General features: G+C 38.3%; 1 protein-coding gene across 3 annotated transcripts in view; it reads left to right on the top strand.

Annotated features, from left to right (window-relative positions):
• LOC130051715 (sequestosome-1-like) overlaps positions 1-22939 on the top strand; it is a 29306-nt gene that overhangs the window by 3073 nt on the left and 3294 nt on the right. For 2 of the 3 annotated variants that reach the window (XM_056154222.1, XM_056154225.1), the window contains 7 exons: positions 8782-8877; positions 8979-9113; positions 9199-9423; positions 10540-10683; positions 10985-11079; positions 11788-11914; positions 12170-12505. In XM_056154222.1, coding sequence (XP_056010197.1) covers positions 8782-8877; positions 8979-9113; positions 9199-9423; positions 10540-10683; positions 10985-11079; positions 11788-11914; positions 12170-12505 — 1158 coding nt within the window. The remainder of the gene's footprint in view (positions 1-8781; positions 8878-8978; positions 9114-9198; positions 9424-10539; positions 10684-10984; positions 11080-11787; positions 11915-12169; positions 12506-22939) is intronic. The other variant, XM_056154223.1, reaches the window with a different exon arrangement.

Here is a 22939-nt window from a genome sequence, read left to right as displayed (position 1 = left end):
GTCAGACTATCGAATGGTCTGGGACTGTTCTGTGAAGTTTGCGCCTTAAAACTGTGAAGTTTAAACGTTTGACCGAAATTAGTATATAGTACACTACCTGACAATGTCCAATAATTAGGCCACTGTTTACAATATAGAAGTTTTTCTGTTTGTCATTCATATAGTGCATTATCTAATTTTCAATACGGAGAGAGATCATTTATGTTACATATTAAAGGAGCATTTAATTTGGAGTTTCAAATTACTTAAGGAATGACTTTAATTCTGGGGCAAGTTATACGAGTATAACCTGGTTTGGGTCAGTTTACGCTTTACGCGAAGCGGATTATAAAAAAGCGTAAACTGACCCAAACCAGGTTATACTCGTATAACTTGTATTATAATTTAATGCAGGAGACAAAGATATTAACCTTTGTTTATCAAAATGTACATAAACTCGGAAAAATACAAGTCAACTGAGCCGCGCAATGATTCACTTAGAAGAGTCTACACGTGGCTGCGGAGGTCGCCATCTTAACTCCGTTATTTGTCTGTACCGAAGGCGAAGGTGAAGTTTGTCATGACGGAAAATATGTGTAGACTATGGATGCAATGCGTATTTCGCTGCCCTTTAGAGATCGACTTTGAAGTCGCTCATCTCCGACAGATTGAGAAAATACGAGAAATTGCATTGTTTAGGCCTAGATCTACCCAAAGTCGTCCTTTTCCGTATTCGGTTCATTTGTGGTTACGGAAATAGCCGAGTAGATACGATTGACCCAAAGTAAGTCTTCAAATATCAGAAAATGCAATAATTTGCGGCTTTTAACTCTGTGAAAATTTCTACTACATGAAAACTTACCCTTGCATGCAACGATTACGTTGTCACTAATGGTAAATCCAACACAAGAAAATATGTAAGCAAGTGACAAATCGCGATCCACATCAAACTCCCCGTCGAGGCCTCATTACGTCACCTACGAATAGTAATGTAAGCAAACGAACTCTGGCGGAAGTTTGTGATCCAAATGTCAATGTGACTGACATCATGTGGTAAAATGTGACGTATGATTTTATTTTGTTTTCTTTGTTGTGTGTGACTTATCAATATCAATGGTTAAAAGCAGAAAACCTGTATTAATTTCCATTCAGTATAGTTTGATTTAATCGATGACCAAAGAAAATGTATATGTTGCCATCTTTTTAAAGCTGTCAGATAAGTATATACGTATATATAAATTATATATCAACATCAGAAAATCGCACGTTTCCATTATTGAAACAGCAAGATAAAAAAAATAATAAATGCTGTTTAAAATTGCATAGTTTATTATCAACAATTCAAAAAAAAAAACCTACTGTAAAAATATATTTAAATGGGTATTATGGAAACCATTGTATGATAGAGTTAGAATAGAAAAAAATACCAGCACTGATTGTCATTGACAACATTTTTTAATGTTGATGATTGATTATTTATAGAAAATGTATACTTTTTCAGCACCAAATTCTTTTTTATTATACCCTGTGAATATAAATCCCTCATATAATATATTTCTATCATGCAAAGATTTGAACAAAACAAAATAAAACAAACTATGACGTCACATGAGGGCGGAGAATTTTTTTTAAATGCATGATATATACTAGCCTAACTTACGTCACCTCGCAAGTATTTCTCTGTATGGGGAAGGAAATTCATTATCATGAAATGATGGATATATCGTGCTTATTTTGGAATGCCAGTTTCCAAAGTGTGTGTACAATACTTTATTTAGAGAAAACAAAAAACAAAACAAAAAACAAAAAAAAAACCCAAAAAACCAAACTACTACTGTAAAAATATATGTACATGTATATTAATTGTGGATATTAGGGGAATCATACAATAGAAAAAATACCAGCATAGGAGACATTGCCCTTTACAAAATTCTTTAATGTTGATGGTTATTTATAGAAAATGTATACTTTTTCGGCACCAAATTCTTTACCAGTTTTTATTTATTACACTCTGTGAATATGATTCCTTCCGCAAAAAATATATATCTATCATGCAAAGAGTTTAAGTGAGATAAAGATTTTACCCCCCCCCCCTCCCCAAATAAACTATGTGACGTCATGAAGGCGGAGAAAAAATTCAAATGTATGAAGTACATAGCATACGAGCCTAACTTACGTCACCCCGTAAAATAGAATACAGGGAAGTATTTCTCTGTATGGGGAAGGAAATTCATTATCATGAAATGATGGATATCTCGTGCTTATTTTGGAATGCCAGTTTCCAAAGTGTGTGTACAATACTTTATTTAGAGAAAACAAAAAACAAAACAAAAAACAAAAAAAAACCCAAAAAACCAAACTACTACTGTAAAAATATATGTACATGTATATTAATTGTGGATATTAGGGGAATCATACAATAGAAAAAATACCAGCATAGGAGACATTGCCCTTTACAAAATTCTTTAATGTTGATGGTTATTTATAGAAAATGTATACTTTTTCGGCACCAAATTCTTTACCAGTTTTTATTTATTACACTCTGTGAATATGATTCCTTCCGCAAAAAATATATATCTATCATGCAAAGAGTTTAAGTGAGATAAAGATTTTACCCCCCCCCCCTCCCCAAATAAACTATGTGACGTCATGAAGGCGGAGAAAAAATTCAAATGTATGAAGTACATAGCATACGAGCCTAACTTACGTCACCCCGTAAAATAGAATACAGGGAAGTATTTCTCTGTATGGGGAAGGAAATTCATTATCACGAAGTGATGGATATCTTGTGCTTATTTTGGAATGCCAGTTTCCAAAGTGGGAAGTGTGTACAAGGTACATGTGTGCACAATACTTTATTTAGAAGCCTAGGGGGGAAAACTGTCTTAGGTACGTGCAAACGTGGAATCTGTGCAAATATGAGCTTTTCCCAGCAATTAGCGGCCGATCTATGAGGGGGCGGGCAGGGTGAGAAGAAGGGGTTGTGAAGGGGGGGGGGGGGTAGAGGTTTAGTGGAGAGGTACTTATACTTCTTTTTTAAAACTCCTTTCGTTTTTCACCACTAATCTGCATCAAACTGATCATACCGAATATACGTATTCGATGCCGTTCCCATTGTGTTTTGGGTCTTAAACCTGGGGCGGATCCAGGAATTGAGGCTACAGGGGGCGCCACTGGGTGAGGCAGGGGGTCTGGAGGCCGACTTGAGGCCCCCAGTGGGTCCAGGGCGAGGCCCTGGTGGGGGCGCAGCCCCCGGAAGATCCTGGATTTTACAGATTTTATTGGGCCTGAAATATGTCTCCTATTTAGTCATTTGTATTATATTTTATCATTTTTAATAAGGTGAAATTAATAAAATGACGCAAATTTTAAGGGTTTTTGGGGAAAAAAATAAGTTCTCATACTCAAGTAATTCAAGAAATCAAAATATTTTGTCATTTATTTCTCTGGGAGTGGAAGAAATTATTGCTTCTTTTATCGCTTAGTACATTTTTCTAAACAAGATACTACGATTTACATAAAATTTGAAATTTTTAGGGGGGGGGGGGGTCGGCTGCGTCCCCTCCTTAAAGAGACACTACAGCTCATTTTGCGCAAAAATCATTAAATGACAATTTTCCCAGCGATTTTTCAATTTTTGTTGCATTGTTGAATGTATGAACTTTGCGAAAATAACACTTATCTAAAGTCAAAAATTCTCGTTTTAACGTAAAATTTAATACTTTTTGATGGCCTATACAAAAAATATCGAGTCTCCTCCTTTCGGTCTTCAGACGCATGCGCACAGACAGTAAACAGTGCAGCATGTCGTCCAGTGAGAGGAAGTGTAGTGGATAGATAGATCCAGAATTTTGACAGATTCTGTAAGAAAAGAGGTAAAAATAAAATGAGATAAAACTAATATGTGAAATAAAATTGACCTTGCGATCAGTATGACTGTTGGAAAACAAAAGGCTAGGAGAAATGATTATAACTCAGTGGCGGATCTAGCTAGGATTTCCGAAGGGGAATGAGAAAGTCAAATATTAGCCAAAGTAATCGGGTTTCTGGGTGCAAAATTTGGATTTTCACTCACAATTTGTGGCGAGAGGGAGGGGGATCCTGCCCCCCCCCCTCCCTAAATCTGCCATTGGGACTAGCCGCGAAGACACTGCTTTTTAAAAGTAAACTTGTGCTATTTTTATCTGAACACACACGTGTTAGTTGTAAAAACATCGGTCAATTGGAACATGGAAGGGCTTCTGTTGAAACAATGATTTATATAATTACTTATTATAAGGAGCAGGGAATAATCTTATACTTGAAAGGTGAGTGTGGACCCCCTTGAAGGGGAATTTAAATAATTTCCTACACAACACCTTTGCTGTCATTCAAAACCACGTGATGTAAATAAGCATTCAATAGTCCGAGTCAGTATGAAGAAACCTTTGAATTCCGGACGATCTTCAAAGCGCATTTGAGAGTAAGTTGATGCATCCAATTGTTCAAAATTGTCAGTATCGATATGATATTTATCATTTTATCAATACGTGTTTTAAAAAACACTTTATTAAAATGTGGAAAATGAGCTGTAGTGTCTCTTTAAATATTAGTTCCATGCGCTCCTCGCACTGCGTAACGCGCCCTCTGGTGAGAGAATGGGCTGCGTTCAAGATCGTATCGCAATCGGAACTCCTCGAATGTCTCGCGCACTCTACACAGATCTCGGCAATCTCTACCCAGAGTTATCGTTCCTTATACTCACTTACGTCTCAAAATAAGCAATGTTATTCCACATGTAAATCCACTTTTTTTTACGGCTAATAAAACTAAGAACTATTTTATGAAATATCTGGAAAATGTAGGACAAGCAACTATTTGTAGATTTTTTTCCATTACTATATATTCTTCATGTACCTATGTATAGAACTGCCCAATATCTACGTTTCAATCCAAATCAATGCTTCTTGTGTCACAAAAAGACTTGACATCTGCTCAATATTTATTTATTTACGTATATTTTTGTAACTGAAGTCAAAACCATACTTTATTTGAGCATACGTGCCATTTTACAAAAATCTTGTAAAACCCTTGAGACGTTTACAGAGGTGTAAGTGAGTGTAAGGAACGATAACTCTGGGTAGAGATTGAGATCTCGGATGTAATACGATGGCATCCATGAGTGAATTTGATGCATTGCCAACTGGCTAGGTATGGTGGTTGATTTGTGCCATTGGGCTATGAAAAGAGCCTGATGTCATCACCTGTTACCAGAACTTTTAAACGGAAAGGAAACCGAGAATTCTTGTTTATATCATGTGATTATATTGTCACGCGATTCCAAGCGTTGACAGAGGTGTATGTGAAGCTTGCGTAACGCGCCCTCTTGTATAGCGGCTAGCTTAGGGGCTAGGTATGGTGGCTGATTTGTGCCATCTTACAACGTGTTGTCTTTTCGTTATTTTGAGGCGAAAAGTAGCTGATATTATCATTTTGTCGTCTTTTCGTTATTTCGGGACGAAAAGTCGGTAAATATCGTAACAGTTTTGGTGTTTTTTCGCCTCGAAATAACAAAAAGACGATAAGTTGTAAAATGACACAAATCAGCCGCCATACCTAGCCCCCTATGCTAGCCGCTACGATCTTGAACACAGCCCTTGTTTAAATTTTCAGATTTTATTACCATGGCAACCAATTTTCAAAAATAATGTATATGCTTCTTGAAAGTACACATGTGAAAGATTTTAAAGGTCCATCATGACATCTGCTGCTAGCCTGGAAATGGGTTGAGATACACTCAGGCACCTGCCATCCTGGAAGTAAAAAATAAATAAAAATGAGGAAAATATACCCATTTTCAACCCCTAAATATTTTTTTTTAAAATTCCAAATATAATGACAGATTTCAACTATCAGCAAAAATCCTAACATATCCAACAAGGCCAAATTTGCATTTGGGTCCTTGATTCCTTTTCGAGATATTTTACATCAAAGATGCAGCCATCTTCGCTAGCCAAGGGTGACGCTCTTTTCAACTTACCGTTCAAAGTGAAAGTAGAATTGCCCGCCTAGAAGTCAAACTCATCTCACAGTCACAGTTTCGAATCCCATAAAAAAGCACTTGATCAATGTAGAATGGTCACCTCCCTATATCAATACAGACGTCAACAACAATTAAACTTTTTAAAGTCTATAAAATACTCTTTTAACATATTTACATTTTAAACCTGATCATTTTAGCTTTAGCTTTGTATTGGCAATTCGCTGGGTATATTGCATCGTCGGATATACCCACGGCTGATCTCGTCTTCTACGAGTAGAAGACGAGATCAGCCGTGGGTATCCGACGATGGGAATATTGAAACTTTGAGAGAAACAATTTACAAATACAATAAAGAATACATTCATTGGCGGATTTAAGGGGGCGCAGCCGGCGCGCGCTCCCTCCTAAAATTTTCAAATTTAAATCGTGGTCTCTTGCTAAGAAAACTGTAAACTATAAGAGAAGCAATAATTTCTTCCACTCTCAGAGAAATAAAATGCCAAAATCTTTTGATTTATTGAATTACTTTTAATGGGAGAACTTACATTTTTTCCAAAAACCTTTAAAATTTACGTCATTTTACCGAAAATAGTAAAAATGACTACATAGGAGACACATTTCAAGCCCTATAAAATCTGTAAAATCAAGGAGCGTCCGGGGGACCCAAACCCCCTGCCTCGTAAAGTTCCACCCCCTAACCGCAATTCCTGGATCCGTCCCTGACATTTGCAACATCGCGCAAACCTGTTATATTCATATGTATTATAACCGTTGCAGTGCATAGGTAAGAAAGTGGCATGCAATACACTTCAGCACCCAAATGAAATGCAATTTATCACTATTCAGGAGAAGGGGGTGGGGGTGGGGGTAAGAGGGCTATCCCTTGTCCGCCCCCTCATCCATTTGTGGTTGTGTTAGAAAATGCGCATGGAGAAATGAGAAATCATATATTTTGATTTTTGTTTCGGTAGGATGATTTCTTATCAATGACATGAATAACAGATTTTGAAAAAAATACAGAAATATCATTGTTGATTACTGTAATCAATACATTCATTAAACAAATATTTCATACGAAGCTCCTCCCCGGAATGGCAGTGTGTAGAATATAGAAGCAACTCATTATGAGGTTCCAGATTTATTTAACATAATGAATTGATAAAAACAAGAGTTATTTTTGCATACCATCATGATGGTACTTCAACATTTTATAAATCAATATTTAGGTTCTTGGATGCAAATTTCCTTTATTACATCTGTAGCTTAGGCGGATTTAGGATTTCAATTCAGTGGGGCGTGGGGAAAAGACCTGTTGGTTGCATTTAAGTCCCCAGTTCGCTCCGATGGGCGTCAAAGGGGGCGAAATCCCGGAACGTCCCGTGTTTATTATTATTCAATAATGAAATCTGGTGTAAAACTAAAAGAATCTAAACTTCATCCAATAATTATTGATTACAATGTTAGTTCCCTGTGTCTAGCATATTTTTCATAGACACACTTGCTTAACGTCCGTATTTTGTATATGCTTTCTATGAATTTCCTCGATACACATGATGTAGCTCTAGAGATGCACCTGCTGATTCTAAAATCATTTATTTAAGTTCAAGTTCTGTTGCAATATCAACCGGACACATCCATTATTTAAACCTAAATTTTTTTAGTGCTCTTACATAGATGATAGTATTGGTGCTTTTTTAAAAGTGTATTTGAATTAGATTGTTTCTAAATTTTGTTTCCATTTTTAAATGAATTATTTCATATTACAAATTCCGTGTGTGTGTGTGTTTCGAAATAGTTTATGAGTTTATAATATCTAAAATTTTAGCTACCGATTCTATTAAAGATGCTTTGCATCAAAATTATCTTGTACATGTATTTATATTCACTGAATGTTTTCTCTTACATTTCTTTTGAAATTGAGATTGCTTTTATTACATGTTTGTTGTTTCAAATCCATTTTGTTACTTCAAAGGGGCATGGACACGATTTGAGTTGAAAATTTTCTAATTCTGTTTTTCCATTTTTAATGTTTAGAATGTTTAACTAAGGTATTTCTAATGATCAGCTTTGAATGTCGGTTGTCGTGGTATATGGGAGATACATGTACAGAACTCACAATTCTTTGTTATATAAACAAGGCTCGTGCCAAGGTTTTTGTTTACATAGGTTAAATATACCAGTACAAATTTCGTTTAAAGCAATTTTTCAATTTACAAGTGAATCTGAATACAATTAGATAGTTGCTAGTGTTTAGCACATATCATTTTGTTTTAAACAGGATATTTTCTATTGAGCAATATATACAAAAACATGGCACGAGCCTTGTTTACATAACAAATAATTGTGAGTGCTGTATCTCACCTGTAACTCAAGTCAACTGATATTCAAATTTTGTTTGACTATTAAAACTTCCTTCCTTAAGTATTCTAAACCTTAAAAAATGGAAAAATAGAATTTGAAAATTGTCAGCTCAAATCGTGTCCATAGTTTAAAGTAACAAAATGGTCAACGATATGTATTTCAATCTAGTTTATATGTTTTAAAAATACATAAAAATATAAATAATGAATTGTCTTTGTTGTTTTATCGGGTGATGAGGGTAGCAATCATTGCAAAAAAAAAATTACATGAATTGTTTGTGCAATTTTAGCTACATGTACCTTCATCACCAATAAAACAACAAAGAAAGCATTTAATTGTTTATACATATTGTTAATAGAGATAGAAACTTTGAGCATATTTCAGATAAAAGAAATCCGTCTTTTTGCTTTATATCCTAGATGATGACGGTGACTTTGTGTCCTTTTCTTCGAACGAAGAAATGTCGGAGTTTACGAAGAATGCGGTAGACGGTTGCTTGAAAATATACGCTAGAGGTAATTCCAAGATATTCACACTGTAAAGTTCAGAGTTCAAACATTCTTTTGGAGAAAAATCATACCCCGACTGGTATTCTATAAATTGATATTTTTTCCAGTGCACACACGTACACCATTTCTCAAGCCAAAACTTAAGGCATGTGCAACAAAAATTCCAGAAGTTGGAACAGAAGAATTTGTGCAATATATTACCATCGGCGTAAAACTATTCCCAGATTACATGACTGGCCAAGGTGAAGACGACTACCGGTACCAATTACAGTGCAATTTCAATGGCATTTCTATTAAACATGTTAAAAACATTTTTAACATTCACAGGAAATGCTGATCAAAGGGTTTCCGAAAGCGCTGATCGATTTGAAAATGTTGACGTCACCAACGAGAGCACCGAAAATAACAAAGAATCAATTGACATCGACAAAGAAGTAGAGCGTGTCGACCAGAGTAATGCTAAGAGCGAGCAGAACACAAAACCCGAGAACCAACTGGAAGAAAACACAGTGACCGAATGCGAAACCAGTGAAACATTTATTTCTGATCCATGTAAGAAGTTAGAACGTTAATTTTGTTCTTAGAAAAAACATTATTGTCGTTGTTGTTAATAGAAACTTCGAGATGCTCAAACTTGATGAAGTTTTCGGAGTTTGCTTTCACTGCAACAACATAAATTCCTCTTTTTAAATTGAGGGCAATATGCCTCCACCATTGCAACGGTCACCCCAATGATGGTATGATTCACAACAACATACTATATTCCTGAATGATTAAGATATTTTCCTGTAAGAGCACGGGAACAACGTTTCTTCCCAGAATCCTTCTCGAAATCTACAAGTGTCGTTACAAGTTATTGGATGAATACCTTCATTGCGTATTTCCATTTTTGCATAGAATAACTCACAAAAGAATGCTGATAAAATGACTTTCTCGTTTAGTTAGAAAGCATTTACATGTATTTTTGGAAGAAATCATTATATTATGTTTAGAGCGCATGGATAAAAGTAAAATCAGAAATCGGCAATTTTCTATCCCATTTTGAAAATTTACAGAGGGGTGTACTGAGGATCATCCATACTACCACACGTAAATTTTCAAATATTGATCACATTATGAAAAATATTCCCTTAGTTGAAATGTCATCATTCCATGATACACATGCTTTTTCACATTTAAAACAAGCATCACTTTATTGAAAACGGTAGAGCATCTGCAAACAAACATGATACATGAAAAGTATGTAAATTGTGAGCTATCCTACTGTTCACTTCCATGTCGTAAGAGGCGACTAAATGGGGCGGTCCTTCGAATGAGACCGCAAAAACCGGACCCCGTATCACAGCAGGTGTGGCACGATAAAGATCCCGCCCTGCTGAAAGGCCGTAAGCGCCGAGCATAGCTCTAAATTTTGCAGCTCTTCACCAGCAATGGTGACGTCTCCATATGTGAGTGAAAAATTCTTGAGTAATATTCAACCAACCTACAACCATAACTGCAATGACATCACGGTGACTAATTCGTAACTGTATAGGTAAACGACTTTATATTTCTGAGCCGAAGTAGGATAGAAATGAAGTTTTTGTTTTCGTGGATGATGCAGGGTAATCTCCTCGGTCTCGAAATGTTGTCTGAAATATATTATTTTCTTAAATTTTTGTATTTCAGGCAATGAAATTGAAGAAGCCTTACAACAGATGATGTCAATGGGTTTCCACAACGAAGGCGGATGGCTCCTCCGTCTTTTGCAAGAGAAAGATGGTCACATTGAGGAAGTGTTGGAAAATATTCTTATTGAAGAAACCCCTCAGCGTAAACATAAACTATTTAAAGCATAATACATTGAATACATTTCGCTTCACTTGAAAACAAAAATGCTCTTTTGACGCAAACATAAAAATACTATCTCAGTTGATAAAATGTGAATTTAAGGTGCTCCAAAGATTGAGGGTCTGTCTATCTGTTGGTAATTTGTAAGATAGATACTTCTTACTAGGTCAACTGAAAAGCCAAGGTCAACGGATGTTTCAAAAGCACTGTAAATGATAGAGTCAATCGTCAAATGTCAAAACGATCGAGCATGTTTTACCTAACTAACTCTTCTGTGAATAAGGTACAAGACGACAAAAGGAACAGGGAACAGTACCAGGCACGTGTGGTGGTTGCCATAGCAAGTCGATGACATATTCGTCTTCGGGGTTTCCAGAGGTACTTACTCTACATACAGTAAATACCGACAGTTAGTGTGATCCCATACAGTAAATACCGACAGTTAGTGTGATCCCATACAGTAAATACCGACAGTTAGTGTGATCCCATACAGTAAATACCGACAGTTAGTGTGATCCCATACAGTAAATACCGACAGTTAGTGTGATCCCATACAGTAAATACCGACAGTTAGTGTGATCCCATACAGTAAATACCGACAGTTAGTGTGATCCCATACAGTAAATACCGACAGTTAGTGTGATCCCATACAGTAAATACCGACAGTTAGTGTGATCCCATACAGTAAATACCGACAGTTAGTGTGATCCCATACAGTAAATACCGACAGTTAGTGTGACAACATACAGTAAATACCGACAGTTAGTGTGATCACATACAGTAAATACCGACAGTTAGTGTGATCACATACAGTAAATACCGACAGTTAGTGTGACAACATACAGTAAATACCGACAGTTAGTGTGATCACATACAGTAAATACCGACAGTTAGTGTGATCCCATACAGTAAATACCGACAGTTAGTGTGACAACATACAGTAAATATATTTATTTAATATTCTATCTTAAAATCAACTGTTCACCAAATTTCCATTTGCTAAAACATCTCCAAAGGGAAATCAACCGAAGATATTTGTGTTGGCATTTTTATATATCGCTGTCCATGCATGGTCTTTTTAAATAGAGCAGCAACCTATTTCAACACATTTTTCAACACCTGAGAGTGTATTTTGTTGAGGAAGGGGAGGATATTAGAAGTGAAAGAAGCAACCAGTTGCTAGATCTCGGGAAAGACTCGATAAGAATATTGGGTAACTATTGATAGTACTACTGTACATGTATATAGTTTATGCAGACGTAACTTTATATTGAGGGAGCTGTGAAATTATCTCATCATCAAGAATAAGGAAGTGTTGACTTTCTCCAGATTCTTTTTGTAAATGATATCATAAGAACAAGATATTTTATTGTGTCTTCCCCTCGGAGTTCGTTAGGAAAGTCTTCATTGTTAGTATCATATACCAGTACTAAGTACCTGCACTTTAATTTATTTTTTGGGGTGGAAGGAAACTTAGCCGAGCCGAAACATTGCTTCTCAAAGCCTGAATACACCAAAGCAACAGACGAAAGGGAACCCACTACACAAACAGAAAACGAGGATTCAAAAGAAAGTGTTCCAGAAAGGAATGAGAAATCGGACGAAGATGTCGATGGTCCGGCAGCGGGAACAGACTCGTCCAAAAATGACGGACACTGGACCTTTGTAGAGGACGAAATCCCGCAGACCAGGGCCGAATCAAATCCGGAAGAGAGGACAGAAAGCAAGAGCTACCAGGCAAACAGCCCTCTTACTGCTGAAAACTCTCGGGGTTTTCAAGTAGAGGATCCACCAAGTGGACTTGGTAAAGTAATATAATATACCGGATCACATATTTGTCCTCAATTCTGCGAAAATGAATAATTAACACGACCACAGCGAACATATTTATAATACATTAAGAATGCTTACTTGATATAACAATAATAGTGATTTTTATTCCGGCGTTTAGCAAATCAAAGAGAGGAAAATAGGATGCAGTAAAACACACCTCCATGATACGTTCTATTATGATATTCTTCTATATAAAGAATTCCCTAAATGAGGGCCTGCGTTTTCTTTCTAGTATCTTCACATTATGAAATTCTTTAAGGAGATATGGTTCATTCATTATAGGGCCTAATAGAAAAATAGGCACATTTTCGTATTTTCAGAAGTGAAAATTATTTCTTATATTTACACTACTTCCATTTCTGTCGAATTCTTGAGGAAGTTCTAAGCTCCCCAGCTTTTGAGCACATCCCATTGATCCAAGCATATTATACATGCATCTATTTCTTAACCCTATCCAGTTGAAATCCTTTGTATCAATTTCAATTTTGAAAGGGTTTGGCAGGACTACATTTTGTGGTGGAAGGATTGTTTAATCAAAATGTTTTAAATCTGCATGTTATTACAGTTTCTGCTTTATCCAATAAATCCTAAATTTTCATACCCCTATACGTGTATTTCAATTTTATAATTTATGATACAAGGTAGTTGAGATTTGGAACTGATTCAGATGTTGTGATTCGTGAATTTGTTTGAAAAAAGAGTTTTCAAACAGAACGCCTATTCTTAAAAAGTATAAATTAATATAATCGAAATTTTGTAAAAAAAAAACAACAAAAAAAAACAACAAAAAAACAAAACAAAACAACCAACAACCCTGGATTATATATCTATTTTATGTAATGATTGGACTGTATTGTTTATGTTGTATTGACACTAACAGGAATATCAAGATCAAATGCATAGATCTTGAATAATTTTTAAGTTCAAATCCCTATTCTCCTTCAACGTAGAAATTAAAAACACTTCCCCAAAAATTGGCAGTACTAAAAAACTCAGGTGCGAACCCTTTTAACATTGACGTACTATATTTATCTATGTTCATATGCAGTACGTTCATGAGGAAATGGTTATCTTTACAATTCATCAAAGGCAAACGCATTGGAGATGTAAATATTGTATAAACATTCCTACATGTATATGTGAGAATTCCTCACAACTGAATTACTGGAAGGGCATGACAGGGGATTTTCTAACCATAACTGGAGATTCCTTTATAGATACAAATTATGCAGGTACATTAGTTCAGTTCAGTTTAGTTCACTCAAACCATGGAATGGTAGGAACGCATTGACACGTATACAATAACATATGGGTCAAATAGAAAATCAACAGACAATATCATTGATTTCTAAAATGAGCAGACATAACTTTCATAGAGATACAGAATCTCTAGAAGGATTAAGTACACATCGATCGTGTTATCCTCTCTGACAGTGTGTGATAGTCGTATTTTCTCTCCTAGCTGACAGTGTCCTCTCTGACAGTCTCTGATAATCGTATTTTCTCTCCTAGCTGACAGTGTCCTCTCTGACAGTCTGTGATAGTCGTATTTTCTCTCCTAGCTGACATGGTCCTCTCTGACAGTCTGTGATAATCGTTTTTTCTCTCCTAGCTGACAGTGTCCTCTCTGACAGTCTCTGATAATCGTATTTTCTCTCCTAGCTGACAGTGTCCTCTCTGACAGTCTGTGATAGTCGCATTTTCTCTCCTAGCTGACATGGTCCTCTCTGACAGTGTGTGATAATCGCATTTTCTCTCCTAGCTGACAGTGTCCTCTCTGACAGTCTCTGATAATCGTATTTTCTCTCCTAGCTGACAGTGTCCTCTCTGACAGTCTGTGATAGTCGTATTTTCTCTCCTAGCTGACATGGTCCTCTCTGACAGTCTGTGATAATCGTTTTTTCTCTCCTAGCTGACAGTGTCCTCTCTGACAGTCTCTGATAATCGTATTTTCTCTCCTAGCTGACAGTGTCCTCTCTGACAGTCTGTGATAGTCGCATTTTCTCTCCTAGCTGACATGGTCCTCTCTGACAGTGTGTGATAATCGCATTTTCTCTCCTAGCTGACAGTGTCCTCTCTGACACTCTCTGATAATCGTATTTTCTCTCCTAGCTGACAGTGTCCTCTCTGACAGTGTGGGATAGTCGTATTTTCTCTCCTAGCTGACAGTGTCCTCTCTGACAGTGTGTGATAGTCTATTTTCTCTCCTAGCTGACAGTGTCCTCTCTGACAGTCTGTGATAATCGTATTTTCTCTCCTAGCTGACATGGTCCTCTCCGACAGTGTGTGATAATCGCATTTTCTCTCCTAGCTGACAGTGTCCTCTCTGACAGTCTCTGATAATCGTATTTTCTCTCCTAGCTGACAGTGTCCTCTCTGACTGATAATCGTATTTTCTCTCTTAACTGACAGTGTCCTCTCTCACAGTCTGTGATAGTCGTATTTTCTCTCCTAGCTGACATGATCTTCTCTGACAGTGTGTGATAGTCGTATTTTCTTTCCTAGCTGACAATGTCCTCTCTGACAGTATGTGATAGTCGTATTTTCTTTCCTAACTGACAGTGTCCTCTCTGACCGTGATAATCTTGTTTTCTCTCCTAGCTGACTTTGTCCTCTGACAGTGTGTGGTAGTCGTATTTTCTCTCCTAGCTGACAGTGTTTCTCTCTGACAGTCTGTGATAATCGCATGTTCTTTCCTAGCTGACAGTGTTCTCTCTGACAGTCTGTGATAGTCGTATTTTCTCTCCTAGCTGACATGGTCCTCTCTGACAGTCTCTGATAATCGTATTTTCTCTCCTAGCTGACAGTGTCCTCTCTGACAGTGTGTGATAATCGTATTTTCTCTCCTAGCTGACAGTGCCCTCTCTGACAGTATGTGATAGTCGTATTTTTTTTCCTAACTGACAGTGTCCTGTCTGACTGTGTGATAATCTTGTTTTCTCTCCAAGCTGACTTTGTCCTCTGACAGTGTGTGATAGTCGTATTTTCTCTCCTAGCTGACAGTATTTCTCTCTGACAGTCTGTGATAATCGCATGTTCTCTCCTAGCTGACAGTGTCCTCTCTGACTGTGATAATCGTATGTCCTCTCCTAACTGACAGTGTCCTCTCTGACAGTCTGTGATAGTCGTATTTTCTCTCCTAGCTGACATGGTCCTCTCTGACAGTCTGTGATAATCGTTTTTTCTCTCCTAGCTGACATGGTCCTCTCTGACAGTCTGTGATAATCGCATGTTCTTTCCTAGCTGACAGTGTCCTCTCTCACAGTCTGTGATAGTCGTATTTTCTCTCCTAACTGATATGGTCCTCCCTGACAGTCTGTGATAATCGTATTTTCTCTCCTAGCTGGCAGTGTCCTCTCTGACAGTGTGTGATAGTCGTATTTTCTCTCCTAACTGACATGGTCCTCTCTGACTGTGTGATAATCTTGTTTTCTCTCCTAGCTGACACTGTCCTCTCTGACAGTGTGTGATAGTCGTATTTTCTCTCCTAGCTGACAGTGTCCTCTCTGACAGTGTGGGATAGTCGTATTTTCTCTCCTAGCTGACAGTGTCCTCTCTGACAGTGTGTGATAGTCTATTTTCTCTCCTAGCTGACAGTGTCCTCTCTGACAGTCTGTGATAATCGTATTTTCTCTCCTAGCTGACATGGTCCTCTCTGAAAGTCTGTGATAATCGTATTTTCTCTCCTAACTGACAGTGTCCTCTCTGACAGTCTGTGATAGTCGTATTTTCTCTCCTAGCTGACATGGTCCTCTCCGACAGTCTGTGATAATCGCATTTTCTCTCCTAGCTGACAGTGTCCTCTCTGACACTCTCTGATAATCGTATTTTCTCTCCTAGCTGACAGTGTCCTCTCTGACAGTCTGTGATAGTCGCATTTTCTCTCCTAGCTGACATGGTCCTCTCTGACAGTGTGTGATAATCGCATTTTCTCTCCTAGCTGACAGTGTCCTCTCTGACAGTCTCTGATAATCGTATTTTCTCTCCTAGCTGACAGTGTCCTCTCTGACAGTCTGTGATAGTCGTATTTTCTCTCCTAGCTGACATGGTCCTCTCCGACAGTGTGTGATAATCGCATTTTCTCTCCTAGCTGACAGTGTCCTCTCTGACAGTCTCTGATAATCGTATTTTCTCTCCTAGCTGACAGTGTCCTCTCTGACTGATAATCGTATTTTCTCTCTTAACTGACAGTGTCCTCTCTCACAGTCTGTGATAGTCGTATTTTCTCTCCTAGCTGACATGATCTTCTCTGACAGTGTGTGATAGTCGTATTTTCTTTCCTAGCTGACAATGTCCTCTCTGACAGTATGTGATAGTCGTATTTTCTTTCCTAACTGACAGTGTCCTCTCTGACCGTGATAATCTTGTTTTCTCTCCTAGCTGACTTTGTCCTCTGACAGTGTGTGGTAGTCGTATTTTCTCTCCTAGCTGACAGTGTTTCTCTCTGACAGTCTGTGATAATCGCATGTTCTTTCCTAGCTGACAGTGTTCTCTCTGACAGTCTGTGATAGTCGTATTTTCTCTCCTAGCTGACAGTGTCCTCTCTGACAGTCTCTGATAATCGTATTTTCTCTCCTAGCTGACAGTGTCCTCTCTGACAGTGTGTGATAATCGTATTTTCTCTCCTAGCTGACAGTGCCCTCTCTGACAGTATGTGATAGTCGTATTTTTTTTCCTAACTGACAGTGTCCTGTCTGACTGTGTGATAATCTTGTTTTCTCTCCAAGCTGACTTTGTCCTCTGACAGTGTGTGATAGTCGTATTTTCTCTCCTAGCTGACAGTATTTCTCTCTGACAGTCTGTGATAATCGCATGTTCTCTCCTAGCTGACAGTGTCCTCTCTGACTGTGATAATCGTATGTCCTCTCCTAACTGACAGTGTCCTCTCTGACAGTCTGTGATAGTCGTATTTTCTCTCCTAGCTGACAGTGTCCTCTCTGACAGTCTGTGATAGTCGCATTTTCTCTCCTAGCTGACATGGTCCTCTCTGACAGTGTGTGATAATCGTATTTTCTCTCCTAGCTGACAGTGCCCTCTCTGACAGTATGTGATAGTCGTATTTTTTTTCCTAACTGACAGTGTCCTGTCTGACTGTGTGATAATCTTGTTTTCTCTCCAAGCTGACTTTGTCCTCTGACAGTGTGTGATAGTCGTATTTTCTCTCCTAGCTGACAGTATTTCTCTCTGACAGTCTGTGATAATCGCATGTTCTCTCCTAGCTGACAGTGTCCTCTCTGACTGTGATAATCGTATGTCCTCTCCTAACTGACAGTGTCCTCTCTGACAGTCTGTGATAGTCGTATTTTCTCTCCTAGCTGACATGGTCCTCTATGACAGTCTGTGATAATCGTTTTTTCTCTCCTAGCTGACATGGTCCTCTCTGACAGTCTGTGATAATCGCATGTTCTTTCCTAGCTGACAGTGTCCTCTCTCACAGTCTGTGATAGTCGTATTTTCTCTCCTAACTGATATGGTCCTCCCTGACAGTCTGTGATAATCGTATTTTCTCTCCTAGCTGGCAGTGTCCTCTCTGACAGTGTGTGATAGTCGTATTTTCTCTCCTAACTGACATGGTCCTCTCTGACTGTGTGATAATCTTGTTTTCTCTCCTAGCTGACACTGTCCTCTCTGACAGTGTGTGATAGTCGTATTTTCTCTCCTAGCTGACAGTGTCCTCTCTGACAGTGTGGGATAGTCGTATTTTCTCTCCTAGCTGACAGTGTCCTCTCTGACAGTGTGTGATAGTCTATTTTCTCTCCTAGCTGACAGTGTCCTCTCTGACAGTCTGTGATAATCGTATTTTCTCTCCTAGCTGACATGGTCCTCTCTGAAAGTCTGTGATAATCGTATTTTCTCTCCTAACTGACAGTGTCCTCTCTGACAGTCTGTGATAGTCGTATTTTCTCTCCTAGCTGACATGGTCCTCTCCGACAGTCTGTGATAATCGCATTTTCTCTCCTAGCTGACAGTGTCCTCTCTGACACTCTCTGATAATCGTATTTTCTCTCCTAGCTGACAGTGTCCTCTCTGACAGTCTGTGATAGTCGCATTTTCTCTCCTAGCTGACATGGTCCTCTCTGACAGTGTGTGATAATCGCATTTTCTCTCCTAGCTGACAGTGTCCTCTCTGACAGTCTCTGATAATCGTATTTTCTCTCCTAGCTGACAGTGTCCTCTCTGACAGTCTGTGATAGTCGTATTTTCTCTCCTAGCTGACATGGTCCTCTCCGACAGTGTGTGATAATCGCATTTTCTCTCCTAGCTGACATGGTCCTCTCTGACAGTGTGTGATAGTCGTATTTTCTCTCCTAGCTGACAGTGTCCTCTCTGACTGATAATCGTATTTTCTCTCCTAACTGACATGGTCCTCTCTGACAGTGTGTGATAGTCGTATTTTCTCTCCTAGCTGTCATGATCTTCTCTGACAGTCTCTGATAATCGTATTTTCTCTCCTAGCTGACAGTGCCCTCTCTGACAGTATGTGATAGTCGTATTTTTTTTCCTAACTGACAGTGTCCTGTCTGACTGTGTGATAATCTTGTTTTCTCTCCAAGCTGACTTTGTCCTCTGACAGTGTGTGATAGTCGTATTTTCTCTCCTAGCTGACAGTATTTCTCTCTGACAGTCTGTGATAATCGCATGTTCTCTCCTAGCTGACAGTGTCCTCTCTGACTGTGATAATCGTATGTCCTCTCCTAACTGACAGTGTCCTCTCTGACAGTCTGTGATAGTCGTATTTTCTCTCCTAGCTGACATGGTCCTCTATGACAGTCTGTGATAATCGTTTTTTCTCTCCTAGCTGACATGGTCCTCTCTGACAGTCTGTGATAATCGCATGTTCTTTCCTAGCTGACAGTGTCCTCTCTCACAGTCTGTGATAGTCGTATTTTCTCTCCTAACTGATATGGTCCTCCCTGACAGTCTGTGATAATCGTATTTTCTCTCCTAGCTGGCAGTGTCCTCTCTGACAGTGTGTGATAGTCGTATTTTCTCTCCTAACTGACAGTGTCCTCTCTGACAGTCTGTGATAGTCGTATTTTCTCTCCTAGCTGACATGGTCCTCTCTGACAGTCTGTGATGATCGTTTTTTCTCTCCTAGCTGACATGGTCCTCTCTGACAGTCTGTGATAATCGCATGTTCTTTCCTAGCTGACAGTGTCCTCTCTCACAGTCTGTGATAGTCGTATTTTCTCTCCTAACTGATATGGTCCTCCCTGACAGTCTGTGATAATCGTATTTTCTCTCCTAGCTGGCAGTGTCCTCTCTGACAGTGTGTGATAGTCGTATTTTCTCTCCTAACTGACATGGTCCTCTCTGACTGTGTGATAATCTTGTTTTCTCTCCTAGCTGACACTGTCCTCTCTGACAGTGTGTGATAGTCGTATTTTCTCTCCTAGCTGACAGTGTCCTCTCTGACAGTGTGTGATAGTCGTATTTTCTCTCCTAGCTGACAGTGTCCTCTCTGACAGTGTGTGATAGTCTATTTTCTCTCCTAGCTGACAGTGTCCTCTCTGACAGTCTGTGATAATCGTATTTTCTCTCCTAGCTGACATGGTCCTCTCTGAAAGTCTGTGATAATCGTATTTTCTCTCCTAACTGACAGTGTCCTCTCTGACAGTGTGTGATAGTCGTATTTTCTCTCCTAGCTGACATGGTCCTCTCCGACAGTCTGTGATAATCGCATTTTCTCTCCTAGCTGACAGTGTCCTCTCTGACACTCTCTGATAATCGTATTTTCTCTCCTAGCTGACAGTGTCCTCTCTGACAGTCTGTGATAGTCGCATTTTCTCTCCTAGCTGACATGGTCCTCTCTGACAGTGTGTGATAATCGCATTTTCTCTCCTAGCTGACAGTGTCCTCTCTGACAGTCTCTGATAATCGTATTTTCTCTCCTAGCTGACAGTGTCCTCTCTGACAGTCTGTGATAGTCGTATTTTCTCTCCTAGCTGACATGGTCCTCTCCGACAGTGTGTGATAATCGCATTTTCTCTCCTAGCTGACATGGTCCTCTCTGACAGTGTGTGATAGTCGTATTTTCTCTCCTAGCTGACAGTGTCCTCTCTGACTGATAATCGTATTTTCTCTCCTAACTGACATGGTCCTCTCTGACAGTGTGTGATAGTCGTATTTTCTCTCCTAGCTGTCATGATCTTCTCTGACAGTCTCTGATAATCGTATTTTCTCTCCTAGCTGACAGTGTCCTCTCTGACTGATAATCGGATTTTCTCTCCTAGCTGACATTGTTCTCTCTGACAGTATGTGATAGTCGTATTTTCTCTCCTAGCTGACATGGTCCTCTCTGACAGTCGGTGATAATCGTATTTTCTCTCCTAACTGACAGTGTCCTCTCTGACAGTCTGTGATAATCGCATGTTCTCTCCTAGCTGACAGTGTCCTCTCTCACAGTCTGTGATAGTCGTATTTTCTCTCCTAGCTGCCAGTGTCCTCTCTGACTGTGATAATTCATATTTTCTCTCCTAGCTGACCACCTCGTCTCATTGAATAGTTTTCTACTAGTACTGTATTAAGTAAATGTTCTGAAATGCCTTCAGATGCTTTCCATATTTATCTTACAGTGACATAAAGTGATTTTGATTTACTATTGACATTGCACTACTGTTTGCAATTCATCGGTCCGAAGAAGAATGTTAAAACTACAAGTACTCATTATGTCCTATAATAGAATTCCAATCATCTAAATTTTCCTCGTTTTTCTCCTTTTTGAATTGAAAATGATTACGAAATTCAATGAAATAAGTCATTTGGGAATTTCCATGTTCAGGATACTTCAAACAATACTGTAAGCTCCCCGCGGATGTCCATTTGTTAAATAGGGAGTACAAAGTATAACCGTAATACATCTTGCTAATCAGTTTCTGGTCACTCTCTGATACAGGCGGTGTTAAAAGAAGACAAAACCTTCTTATAATTCATAAAACAATATGATTGTTTTGGTGATCTCTATACTGAACAGCAATGTGGGGATTATGACATTGTGTAACGTTATTTAGACTATAGAATAGGCAAAAATGTTTGACAAAATATTAACAGGTATCCATTGTGTTTAGAGATCACTATCTTGACTTGCCTTCACTTAGTATACTTATCTAAGGTAGCTATACATGTAAATGTTGACTTCAAACTTTGGCGCCCTGCATCTGACAAATTATCTGCCGATAATGGCTAGCTCAGCCTTTCTGTAAGTGTTACATGATAGGAATTAACCAATAGAAATACTGTACGGACACGTTCAACCAATCACAACAAATTACGACGCCGTACAGCACACGGGTTCAAAAAAATATATCGTAAACATTTGTACAACTTAAAATATACAAGTAATTCGACATATACAAAAAGGATCATTCAACCAGGACTATAATGGACATTTGTTTTCACTGTAAGTAAAGACTTCATTATCAAACCATTTATATTCCATGAGTAAACAATGTGAGCTACAGTAGATGATGTCTGGCATACGTGGAACAAGGCAAGGGTGACAAAACTATAGTTCTGGGCAAATTTACGTAATGAATCATAAAATAACATAGGCTTAGCACCAATGTTATAATTTTTGCGTCACAACGAGTTGTGACCGCAGCTAGTCATCAGCTAAATTATGCTAGAGTAAAATACGAAACTGTGTGTACAATTTTACGAAAACATGGCAGTGACGTTTTAGTGATACTGGTGTATTGTGCTGTTACAGCTATTGATATAAGCAGCAGCATGTGTAAAACAAGACTGTGTAAATACAATTGTACCATAGTTTGGCGTGCTTTCTTTTGTTAAAAGTGTGGGTTATCTGTACATAACCCACACTTTTCTTCAAACCCCGCCCACATTCTCGAAAGAATAAAACAACATCACTGTCCACTGTATGAAGTTCCTCCAGATCAAAATTGCACATATCAAACATGGATAACTCACTCAGACTAAGTTCTCCAAATACATTATAGATATTTGCACTGAATCTCACTTAAACCTTGATACAAGATAATATCGTCAATGGTTTCGTCCCAACGACTTTCTATTTCCATATTCTCCTCAAGTCGAGAAACACGTGTACGTAGAAATACGGGTAGCATTTATAAAGAGTTTTATAAAAGACCCAGTCACGTGATAAGAATGCGTTTGAGAGATAAACTTGTTTAGCGGACAGAGTGAATCAGACTTGTGTTTCTTTTATGGTTTCGCATCTTATAATTCTTAATTTTTTCTCTCTTATGTTTCACCTTTTTTAAAAATCTATTTTATATACATGTAAATGTTTTTCCAGCCAATTTAGTCAAAATATGTATCAAAATGAAGGATATCAAATAGGATTTTCAAAAGAGTAACCACCATCATCAGTTGAATATATTGCTAAATTTTTAAACAGAAAAATGCATGAATATGGGTTCTA

This window comes from Ostrea edulis, chromosome 2 (assembly GCF_947568905.1).
Source record: "Ostrea edulis chromosome 2, xbOstEdul1.1, whole genome shotgun sequence".
Taxonomy (NCBI): domain Eukaryota; kingdom Metazoa; phylum Mollusca; class Bivalvia; order Ostreida; family Ostreidae; genus Ostrea; species Ostrea edulis.
This window is presented reverse-complemented; position numbering and strand designations above follow the sequence as displayed.